The following is a 12,533-nucleotide window of genomic DNA, read 5'->3' as shown; positions in this document are numbered from 1 at the left end:
CCACTTTTATTACAACTTTGACTCGTCTCTCCATTATGTTAGCCATGTGCACCTTAACTGTATTAATTAAGTGCTACCACTTGGCCCCTACAGTCAAGATATTCAATCAACTCCAGGAAGTTAGGTGTCTTAATTAGAGCAGTTCCCATAGTATGATTTACATAAAATAGGAATCACACAGTATTCAAGAATGCTGGGGCGCCTATCAAAAATTTGTTTCTTATTGTTGCAGTAAACAATGTGTCAGCTTCCCCTCACAGAAGGGTCACAAGAAGGGGCTAGTCAGCTAGGTTGTAGCATAACACAGGTAAAACACACAACATTTATCTATTTCTTTAATGTTTCCTCACCCCCTACAATCATGACCCCAGTTCTACATTAAAAATCTGGCTATACTGGACCCTGTGGGACAGATAATTGCCTCAGGAACATCAATGGGAATAGCAATACCTTAAGAGTAGGGGGAAGATGGGAGGAGAAAGGGGAGACAATCGCAATAGTCGATGCATAACCCCCCCCCCCGCCAAGCAAGAAGAACAAGAGAAAAGTGGGTGAAAGGAGATAGCAGATGGTGTAAGATATGAAAATAACTATCATTTATAATTTATCAACAGTTCACAAGGGTGGGGAGGTATGGGGAAGGGAGGGGGAAAAAGAAATGCTGATACCAAGGGTTCAAGTAGAAAGAAAATTTTTGAAAATGATGATGGCAACATATGTACAAATGTGCTTGACACAATGGATAGATGGATTGTTATAAGAGTTGTAAGAATCCCCAATAAAATGATTTATTAAACAAAAAAAGTATCATCTTAGTACTCCATGAGAGATCTATGGACTGGATTCAGATACCTTCTTGATATAAAGCTCTTTCTTATAAATATATGAGTGCCCCTGGGTTGTTTCTCTAGACAACTTAGCTTGACACAGGTAGTATATTTAATCCTGATTATCAAAGGAAAATTGGATTGATAGTACATACTGGAGGTAAAGAAGAATTTATCTGGAATCTAAGAAAATCTTTAAGACATCTCTTTGTACCACCATTTGATTAAAGTCAATTTTAAATTACAGCAACCAATTTCCAGCCTGACTATTGGCACATAGCCTTCACAAATGAAGATTTGGGTCATCCTTCCAAGCAAAGAACCACTACCACCTGAGGTGGTTTCTAAGGCAAATTGAATATAGAAAGAGTGGTGGAAGATGTTAGCTCTAAATATTAATGTCTCCTGATCATGTGTATAAATGAGAATTGTGATCATTGAAAATGTATTTCCTTGTATGTATACACCAAATAACTTTTTTTCACTTTTTTAAGACATAAATGGAGGTTAGTGTTTTTCTGATTATGCTCATGTTACTTAGTTGTATCATGTTAAATGCAAGTATTACTTCGTGATTATCTTTACTAAGAGTGTGTCTATGGCTTAAGATGTACCAAGTTGACAAGAGGTAGACTATAATAGTTAAGTTGGGCTATGATTTTCAGTGATTTGGAAGGTAAGACTGTTAAGGCAATTTCCAGAGTGAAAAGGTCTCCTGGGTGTGCCATGCTTCCAATATAAATGAATGCTGTGGGAAAGCTTGCTTGCTTTTTCTGGGTATCTTGTATCTGGCTTGTCATCTAACCTCTGATTCCTTCATGTTGAACCAGCAGCCTACGGTATTACTTGCTAATCATGGGGTCATTAGGAGCTTGCCACTTTATGTGCCAATCTTAGATTCATTTGCATCAGAACCCAGAAGACTGACATATGGCCCGCTGATCTTGGGTTCATCAGCCCTTGCATCTATGTAAGTCTGGAGAAGCCTGAGCCCAACACCTGACCCAGGGAGTCTAAAACTACATGAGTCATTACTTTGTATATGTACATATATGCACTTCATGTATTTTGTTTCTCTAGAGAACTAAGCGTGAGGTAGCCACACCAAGGATTTTATTTCCATCATGCCAATGCCCCTGCTCAATTGAGAGAGTAGCAAGGACTGTCTTATTTCTTTCAGAATGCTACTTCATCCATCCCACAGTCCTCTCCCCACAATGCCTATTAGTTCTGCAATTCAAAGAGCATTCTATTGGAACACAGTTTGAGTCTCTTTATTATGTCAGAACTACCATTTTGATTTATTACAAATTGAAGAGGGCAGACTCATTTGGCAAAATCCTAGGGAGATGGAAACATCTCCTTCAGAAGTTCATATGCCTATGTGGATGAAACATTGAGAAACAATAGCTTCACATTTTTATACATTTTAAAATAAAGTTTTATCTATGTTTATATATGTATGCATACACATATTCCTGTAAATTGAACTCACCAGCTACTCTTTGGGAAAAAGATGTGGCAGTCTGCCTTGGAAATCTTGTGAGGCAATTCTATCTTCATCTATAAAACATTCAGCTCCTTCTATGTATTTACAATTGGAAGGTAACTTATTTCAGAATTAATTAAATGTAGTCAAAGTAATATTTAAAAAAAAACACTCGTCCAAAGAAACAGGATTTCTGGGCTTTTTTGAATTTTTATTATGTATTACGCATACATACAATCTGATGTTTGATTGACTTTATTTTTCAATTTTTTTCCTTTAGTATTGTTTCAGATTTAAGTGTTTAGAAACTACTTTCTTTCATAATTCTGCCTTGTGTGATCCTGTCAGACATTGCAATTCAAAAGGCGTAAGTAACTGAAATTTTTCTTTTAAACAGCATTATCTGAGCAATAAAATAAAAAAAGGGTTAATTTAAAAAAATTATTCTTATTTGCCACTTTAGGGCGTCCTTTGACAAGGGAATAGATGCAAATCTATTTTCTTAGCAACTCTTATCAAACTTTTTATTAGAGATCATAAAATAGAGGTGCTCAAGATAATTCTCAATGAATACAATTTTAAGTATGTATGTGGAGTGACTGCATTGGTTAAAACTTAAAGTGGTTCTGTTAGCATTTAATGAAACCATCTTAATTTTACAGAGATAAGGTTGGCACAGGTGATTAAAGATCATCAGCATTTTCTTCATAGCCTTGCTAGTTAGAGTCTGGGGATGTTCTTTGAAATTAACAAGCCAATAATAATTAGTGACATGCTATTAGTGGTTAAATATTTGGGTCTATTGTGGCATAAGAAGTGGAAAGAAGTATTTTTCAAAATTGCTTTGAAGCCAGATATGCTTTCCAAAGTTAGGAAGAATTTCAAAGAAAAATTTGCAAAATTTGATTATCTTTGACTACTTTAAATAAATTTAGAACGAAATGCTGTGTAAAATAAATATAGATTATGTTTAGTCCCTATCAGAAACCATTTTTGTATATTAAAAATATTTTATTTCCTGATTTCTGTAGGTTTGCAACAATTTTAACCATTGCCATTGTGAAGAAGATTTTGCTCCACCTGATTGCCAAGTAAGGAAAGGAGAATTTGGAAGTATTGATGATGGACATCCAATAAAACCTGGTTAGGATCTTTTAAATTTTTGTTAATCAAATAAAATATTTGAGAAAGAAGTTAAGATATACATTCCAAGCTACTTGAAAATGCAACTGGTGTCAGCAACCATAGTCTTATTTTATTTTCCAGAATAAAAAACCTAAGTGTTAGATTAGTATTTTTCCTTATATATTGCACTGTCATTGTTTATTGAGAATAAGCAAAAACTATGTTAGGTTGAAGTTAAGGATTTTGTCTTATTTGGATCTAGGATCCACAATCAATTCTCATAGAAGCAGCAGTCAAGAGATCAAAAGATGTGTTGCTTTAGGTGAATCTTCTGCACAAGACTTCTTTAGACTATGAAAAACGAAGGATGTTACTTTGAAGACTAAGGTGTCCATAACCCTAGCCATGGTATTTTCCATTGCCTCATATGCATCTTGAAGTTGGCCATTGAATAAGGAAGCCCGAAGACGCGTTGATGCATTTGAATTGTGGTTCTGAAGAAGAATAGTGAAAGTATCATAGTCTGCTGCAAGGACAAACCTCATCTCTTTCAGTTGAAGCACAGCCAGAGCACTCCTTAGAGGCAAGGATGTCAAGACTTTGTCTTACATACTTCGGACATATTACCAAGAGAGACCAGCCCTTTGAGAAGGAGGACATCATGGTCAACAATGTCGAAGTGCAATCAAAACAGGAAGGCCCTTGAGGAGATGTGTCGACACTGGCTGCATCAAGGGGCTCAGGCATAGGAACAATAGTGAGGATGGTACAGGACCGTGCAGGGTTTTGTTTGGTTGTGCATAAGGTTGCTATGGGTCAGAACCAAATGAATGGCACCAACAACAACATGTAATTTTAAGAGTAAAATTTCCAGTGTATATAATTTAGCAAGTTCACTATAATTGTTGGTTTTAGATTGTCTCATAAATTTTTGGTTTGATATAGTGTCAATAGTGATTGGTATATTAATGCCTTCATGTTTTCTGGTTGTGTTTTCATTCTAATTACTTTCTAATTGATTTCCTCCCCTGTATTGTAAAGGCTTCAAATTGAATTTGAAATATACTCCTTTAAGTCTACTCCCTTTCCTCACCCTTAATTCCTGATTGGTATTTTGAGATCAGACAAGCCTAGATGAAAATTAGAACAACTGGAAGATTCTCCCTGTTTCCAGAAGGTCTTGGGACCTACCCCAAACAGCCTGGGAGCAGAGGCAGGCTATTCGCCCTAAGCTCTTCCCTTCTAGAGTTCTGTAAGTCATTAATGAAACCCCTGAGCTTGTTGGCTTAGATGTTGAGAAGAGCTATACCTGGAGCGAATAATTTTGTTTTAATGGAAAACTATGTCTATTTAATACAATTCCAAAGAAAATAACAATTATCATCATGTGGATAGGGATAGGTACAGAATTAATAACAAGTCAGGGGAAGAATTTGTCTCTGGATTCTTAGTCCACCTCCTCTTCCCATGTTAATACGATCTTTAATATAATTTAAATTTTATTTTAAGATTACTCATATTTCCCATTCTAGCTAAAAGTTTGATTCAGGGAAGATATGCCTCTACTCAAAAAAACCAGCTTCAGCTCATTGGGTACATTTGCATACCCATGGCCATCATTATTACTGTTGTACTAATAAAGCGGAACAAATTAAGAGAGCTTTTTTACAGAGAAGACACTGACACTGAGAGGTATGTGCACATAAATAGAGTATTTTAAATAAGTCAAGAAAAGGCAGTGTTCTTGTTTTATCCGAAATGCCCTAAGATGGTTAATGCAGTATGAGGAGAATCCCAGGAATGTTTTTCAGACCCTCTGATGTATTTTGTGTATTCTAATCTCATTTGGGACTGAAACTGTTTAGTTGAGCATCTGTATCACTACAGGAGGAGACCAAATAACCAAGGACGTTTTGAAGGTATATTTAAACCATGCAGGCATGGTTGGCCAGCAAACTTTTGAGAAAGAAGAGCCAATCCTGTCCCTCATAAGAATATGAAGATTATTAAAGGCTATAAATATATTTTTACAAACAAATCAAATCACCATTATAAGATTAATATCCTTAAAAATGTTTGTTTTACTTCAAAGCCCCATGTACATACTGAGAGAGCCATAGGTGGTTCAGAAGAGCAGTTTGTTGACCCCTGATTTATAATAAAAAATAGTGATCCTGCTTTTAAAGATGGGTATGTTTTTCCTAAAGGGATGTAGACACCAAATTGCTCAATAACTTCATGAACATAACTGCTTTTCCAAAGAATTTGCTCCACACAGCCCTGCCCAAATTTATTAAGGGCAGATCTCAGAGTAGTAGTGAGCATCTCTGTTAGAACAACTGTCTCAATGTTCTTAACTAATGTTAACTCATTAGTAAATTAGACAATGCATTACTAAAATAGAGGACATTAATTAAGGCAACTCAACTGTCATCATATCTACACTTCTAATTTATATAGTTCTTAACTAGAAATTGTATGTAGAATTAATAGTACTGAGGTGTTAATAAAAATGACAAATTAAGGTTACTGGGCAGAATGTAGTATTACACAGTCAGGGGGAAATTCCATTTAGCTTCAGAAAACCTGGTATTAAGTTTCTAAATATCACATGTAAAATATGTATGTTATCTATATACAATTCAAACTATTCTCTCTATATTTTTATAAAATGGAAGATACTAGTTCCTTTCCAATTTATCTAAGATCTATAGGTTTAGTGATCAAAACATCTTGGCATCATTATTGACCCCATTTTTCTTTTTTTGATGAATTTTTCCACGGAAGTAATTACTGCTAGTTTTACTTTACTGAAATTGACTAGAAATATCTAGAAAAATTACCTGAAATATTTGAGACTTACAATATTGTCAAGAAATTTATTATATTACTATATTTTCTATATTCCTGGAGAAGAACAAATAAGTTGTCTTGAGGACTGAAGTGTATCTGACCCCAATCATAGAATTTTCAATAACCTCCTATACGCATGAACAATGCATGAGGAGGACGGAAGAGGAATCGGTGTCTTTTAATTATGATGTTGGTGAGGACTATTGAAAATATCACAGATTGCCAGAAGAATTTGTATTGGAAATACAAAAGCATTTGTATTGGAAGAAGTACAAACACACGTTTCCTTATAATTTAGACTTAGAATTTGAGACTGTTGCAAATATGTTGAACATATTCTCAGGAAAGACTGGTCCTAGAGAATAATATCAGGCTTGGTGAAGTAGCAGGTCATCAAATATTAGGAGGCTCTGAATAATAGGAACGGACACAATGACTGGAATAACAGGATCAAACATGTCAATGACTGAGGCAGATTCAGGATGAGACAGTGTGTCATTCATTGCGTATTGGGTCTCTAGGAGTTGAAACCAACATCACAACACCTAACAATAACACGTTATTGTTTTTGATCACCTTGACTTGAAGGATTAGGCAGTGCATAGAAAAGGGGCCGTCTGTACAGATGGAAGTGTATAACAAAGCAAAATGATGATCATAAAAGTCAATCCATAAGCTAGGTGAATATTTCATGCTCTCTCTTTGCCTTTATGTGATACATGTTAGTGTACGGCTCCACCCTCATAATGAATGTTACTGAAAGTATGGCCATCCCACCCACCCTCTTAGCATGTGTAATGGGCGTCTAGTCACCTACATTTTGAATATACACAATTTAACAATTCAAGTATTGGAGTCTGATAACTTCTACACATGTATAGAATCTTTTGCTCAACAGCGCTTTACCATTGACTAAAATGATTTTAATAGGGTTGCCTTCAGCCCCATGGAGTAGATTTATGATGCACTACAATAAAATTATAATGATATCTCCAAAAGGGAACCAGAGTTTTTAGAAACAACAGTTCCATGGATGAATTTTGAGTGATGATTTGTTCTAATATTAGGGGTATGATCAATTTGTTTGTATTACATAGTTCTGCCTACTTCTTGCCCTCATGAGGAAATCATTTAGTCCTGGGTGTCAAGTAAAGTGTATTGAAGAAATTAGATGGCGTCTAGAAACCGTGAAAAATAGGTCTAGGCGGCAGTGAATCTGCAGCTCCGGAAGAGGACATATCTGATCGGAGTACAAGGGAGCAGATGAAGGGGGAGGAGAGTGGAGCACAGCCTGGCCCCCCAGACCTTGAGGACAATGACCCCAATTAGAGCAGCCAGTCCACAGAGAGGACCACATGGCTGACCCACTATGAGACATGGCACTCCTCACTGACCCATAGCCCTACAGGGACAATACCGGAGACACGGTGTGGGAATTGCACCCTATCAGATCCTGCCACACTGAGGCAAACAATAAGGGGGTGTAACAGAATAGCAAGGGAATGGAGTGGCAAGGTCTCCAGGGAATGCTAAAGGTGGACTTTGGGGCCAGGGTGTGGTGCCCCAACAGACTGGACTGGAAAACACTCTTAAAGGCCAACAAACAATCCTAGAACTAACTACAAGTTTTTCTTTCTTGGTGTGTTTTGTTTATTTTTTGTCATTGCTTTGTTGTTGTTTTGTTGTATATTGTTGCTTTGTTGTGCTCTGTCTTATTTTTGTGTATGTTACCATCTCTGCAGGTCTGTCTAAATAAGATAGGCTGGATGAACCATCTGGAGGAGAAAACAACGGAAATGACAGTTCTGTGGGGACATGGGAGAGGGGGAGTGGGAGGGGGAGGGAGTGATGTTAACAAACCCAGGGACAAGGGAGCAACAAATGACTCAAATCTGTGGTGAGGAGTGTGTGGGAGGCCTGCTAGGGCATGATCAAGGGTAATATAACCAAGAGGAATTGCTGAAACCCTGGTGGGGACTGAGCATGGTAGTGAGACAGGAGGAAGGTCAAGGGAAATAGAGGAAAGAGGTGGGAGGCAAAGGGCATTTATAGAGGTCTAGATAAAGACATGTCCATATGCAAATATATTTATATATGAGGATGGGAAAAAAGATCTATGTGCATATATTTATAAGTTTAGTATTATGGTAGCAGAAGGACATTGGGCCTCTCCCAAGTATTCCCTCAATGCAAGAATACTTTTTTCTATTAAATTGGCATTCTATGATGCTCACCTTCCCGACACAACTGCTGAAGACAAAGCGGGTGAATAAGCAAATGTGAAGAAAGCTGATGGTGCCTGACTATCAAAAGATATGGCATGTGGGGTCTTAAAGGCTTGCAGGTAAACAAGCGGCCTTCTAGTTCAAAAGCAACAAAACCCACATGGAAGAAGCACACCAGCCTGTGTGATCACAAGGTGCCAAAGGGATCAGTTATCAGGCATCAAAGAAAGAAAAATCTTATTATTATGTGCTCACCTCCATGATACGATCGCTGAAGGAAAATGGGTGTATGAGCAAATGTTGCGAAGAAAGCTGATGGTGCCCAGCTACCAAAAGATATAGCACCTGGGGTCTTAAAGGCTTGAAGGTAAACAAGCGGCCATCTAGCTCAGAAGCAACAAAGCCCACATAGAAGAAGCACACCAGGCTGTGTGATCACAAGCTGTTAAAGGGATCAGGTATCATCAGAACAAAAAATTTTACCATAGTGAATGAGTGGGGGAGTGTGGAGTGGAAACCCAAAGCCCATTTGTAGGCCACTGGAGATCCCCTGGCAGAGGGGTCTCAGGGAGAAGATGAGCCAGTCAGGGTGCGATGTAGCAACAATGAAAAAATAAAACTTTCCTCTAGTTCCTAAATGCTTCATCTTCCCCCCCCCCCCCGTGCCCCTACTATCATGATACGAATTCTCCCTTGCAAATCCGGCTAGACCAGAGAATGTACACTGGTACAGATAGGAACTGGAAACACAGGGAATCCAGGGCAGATGATCCCTACAGGACCAGTGGTATGAGTGGCGATACTGGGGGGTATAGGGAGGCTGGTTTGGAAAGGGGGAAATGATTACAAGGATCTACATGTGACCCCCTGTCTGGGGGACGGACAACAGATAAGTGGGTGAAGGGAGACATCAGACAGAGAAAGATATGACAAAATAACAATTTATAAATTATCAAGGGTTCATGAGGCAGGGGGAGCGGGGAGGGAGGGGAAAAATGGGGACCTGATGTCAGGGCCTTAAGTGGAGAGCAAATGTTTTGGGAATGATGAGGGCAATGAATGTACTAATGTGCGTTACACAATTGATGTATATATGGATTGTGATAAGAGTTGTATGAACCCCTAATAAAATGATTTTTAAAAATTACACAAAGACCATACAAGAAAGAAAGTCAATGGTATTCCTCTTCATTAGTTAGGATTAATTAAAAAATGAAAGCAAGGAAACAACATCAAAATTAACTTTAAAAAATATTTAGGAATAAATGTAGCACATGTATAAGACCTGATGGGGAAGCAAAAATCATTCTGTAGAGAAATAAAGAATCTTAATATATGAAAACAAAAAGAAATAAAAATAGGTCTGGGGATGTAAAGGCTTATCCACCAAACAAGCAGCCATCTAAGTAAAGAATCAGCTAGTCCACATGGAAGAAGCATACCAGCTTGTGTGATCCATGGATGGCAAATAATAAGATCCAAACATGGAGGAGGGAACAAGACCTATGCCTAACTTCTAAACACCTGGCTTGTGGAGAGCTAATAATGATGGTGATAACTCCAATAGGTTTTCAATGTCCTTACGTGGATTGAGTTCCCAGTGAATATTCAAGGCACATAGGCTAGGAAGCTGACATCTTTTATATCAGACAAAAACACGATAGATTTTAGAAGTTGTACTTAGGCTAAAATGTAAAGCCTTATAATTAAAAATAATAATACTTTTATTGGGGGCTCATACAACTCTTATCACAATCCATACATACATACATTGTATCAAGCACATTTGTACATTTGTTGCCTTCATCATTGTCAATACATTTGCTTTCTACTTGAGCCCTTGGTATCAGCTCCTCCCTGACACCCACGCCCCCTCATGAAGCCTAGATAATTTAAAAATTATATTATTTTCTCATGTCTCACACTGTCCAACATCTCCCTTCACCCACTTTTCTGTTTTCTGTCCCCCAGGGAGGGGTGTTATATATAGATCATTGTGATCGGTTCCGCCTTTCTACCCCACATTACTTCCACCCTCCCAGTATCGCCATTCTCAGCACTGGTCCTGAGGGGTTCATATGTCCTGGATTCCCTGTTTCTAGTTCTTATCTGTACCAGTGTACAACTTCAGGTCTAACTGAATTTGTAAGATAGAATTGGGATCATGATAGTGGCAGGGAGGAAGCATTAAAGAACTAGAGGAAAATTGTATGCTTCATCATTGCTACCCTGAACTCTAACTGGCTCATCTCTTCCCCAAGACCTTTCTGTAAGGGGATGTCCAGTTGCCTACAGATGGGGTATGGGTTCCCACTGCATACTCCCCCTCCTTCACAATGATAAGATTTTTTGTTCTTTGATGCCTGATACCTGATTCCATCGATACTTCATGATCACACAGGCTGGTGTGCTTCTTCCATGTGGACTTTGTTGCTTCTGAGCTAGATGGCTGCTGGTTTATCTTCAAGCCTTTAAGACCCCAGACATTATATCTTTTGATAGCTGGGCATCATCAGCTTTCTTCACCACATTTGGTTATTCACCGTCTTTGTCTTCAGCGATCATGTTGGAAGGTGAGCATCATGGAATGCCAGTTTAATAGAACAAAGTGTTCTTGCATTGAGGGAGTATTTGAGTGGAGGCCCAATATCCATCTGCTATCTTAATACTAAACCTTTAAATATATGCACATAGATCTCTTTCCCCATTGTCATATATAAATATATTTACGTATATACATGCCTATATTTAGACCTCTATAAATGTCCTTTGCATCCTAGTTCTTTCTTCTATTTCCTTTTACTTTCATATTGTCCCACTATCATGCTCAGCCTTCTTTTGGGTTTCAATAATTCCTCTCAGTTACATTGCCCTTGATCAAGCCCTACCAGGCCTCCTACACCCTCCTCATCACAGATTTTGGATTATTTGTTGTTTCCTTGTCGCTGGGTTAGTTAATATCCACTTCCTTTCCCCCGCCTCCCCATTTCCCATGTCCCCCTGGAACCATTGGTCCCATTGTTTTTTCTCCAGATTGTTTATCTCTCCTATCTTATCTAGATAGACCCACAGAGATAATAATATGCACAAACAACAAGACAGAGCAAAACAAAGCAACAAAAGAAAGCAAAACAATAGCAGCAACAAACCAATAACAAAAAAGAGAAAAGTCTGTAAATAGTTCAAGGTCTGTTTGTTGATCTTTAGGAGTGTGCTCCAATTGAGTCTGATTGGGTGCCATGCTCTGGCCCCCAAGTCTATTTTCGGTATTCCTTTGGGACTTGCTTGTTCTGCTCCCCTGGCTGTTCTGTCGCATGCCCTTAGTGTTTTGCTTTGGTGTGGTAGGGTTAATTTAGGCACAATTCCCACACCATGTCCCCAATATTGTCCCTGTAGGGCGATGGGTCAGTGAGAGATGTTGTGTCTCGTAGTGGGGCTGGTTATATGGTCTTCTCTGTGTGCATTGACTGCTCTGCGCAGGGATATCATCCTCAAGGGTTGGTGGGCCAGGATGAGCTCCACTCTCTTTTCTCCCCCATCGTTTGGTACTGTGTCCTCTGATCAGACATGCATGTCCCTCTCCCTGAGCTATAGCTTCAATACTGTCCTCTGAAGTCAATTCTTCTGGGGGGAGGGAGGGCTGTACACGTAGTTGGGATTGGGGCTGGCCTCCCAGACCTCTCTACTCGTTCCCTGCTTCATGCCGGTATGTTGCATTCACATTTTGTAGTACCAGGTTGAAATCTGGTCCCTCTTTTCCTATGGAGATTTAAACAATATCCTCCCCTTTGATGGGTTAGTGCCCTGCTCCTCCTGTGAAACTGTCTGGTATAGGGGAGTTTTTTGTTAGTAATCCTTGATAGCCTTATATATTTCTTCTATTGCTATGCATCTATTGAGATTCTTGACATCCAACTGGGATAGTCTAGGGAGGGATTGTTTTTACCAAGAATTTGTCCATGTCTTCCAAGCTGTTGAATTCGTTGGAGTACAGTCCTTCGTAATACTTTATAA

The 12,533-nt window shown here is 38.6% G+C and overlaps 2 protein-coding genes across 2 annotated transcripts in view; both read left to right on the top strand.

Moving 5' to 3' along the window:
- The window catches only part of LOC142455488 (disintegrin and metalloproteinase domain-containing protein 5-like), a 50,260-nt gene extending 46,796 nt beyond the window's left edge, over positions 1–3,464 (top strand). Inside the window, exon 8 of the mRNA XM_075557221.1 lies at positions 3,348–3,464. Coding sequence (XP_075413336.1) covers positions 3,348–3,464 — 117 coding nt within the window. The remainder of the gene's footprint in view (positions 1–3,347) is intronic.
- Positions 3,465–5,050: 1,586 nt separating this feature from the next.
- Positions 5,051–12,533, top strand: part of LOC142455487 (disintegrin and metalloproteinase domain-containing protein 18-like) — a 159,375-nt gene continuing 151,892 nt past the window's right edge. The window contains exon 1 of the mRNA XM_075557220.1: positions 5,051–5,133. Coding sequence (XP_075413335.1) covers positions 5,051–5,133 — 83 coding nt within the window. The remainder of the gene's footprint in view (positions 5,134–12,533) is intronic.

This window comes from Tenrec ecaudatus, chromosome 8 (genome assembly GCF_050624435.1).
Source record: "Tenrec ecaudatus isolate mTenEca1 chromosome 8, mTenEca1.hap1, whole genome shotgun sequence".
Classification (NCBI taxonomy): domain Eukaryota; kingdom Metazoa; phylum Chordata; class Mammalia; order Afrosoricida; family Tenrecidae; genus Tenrec; species Tenrec ecaudatus.
This window is presented reverse-complemented; position numbering and strand designations above follow the sequence as displayed.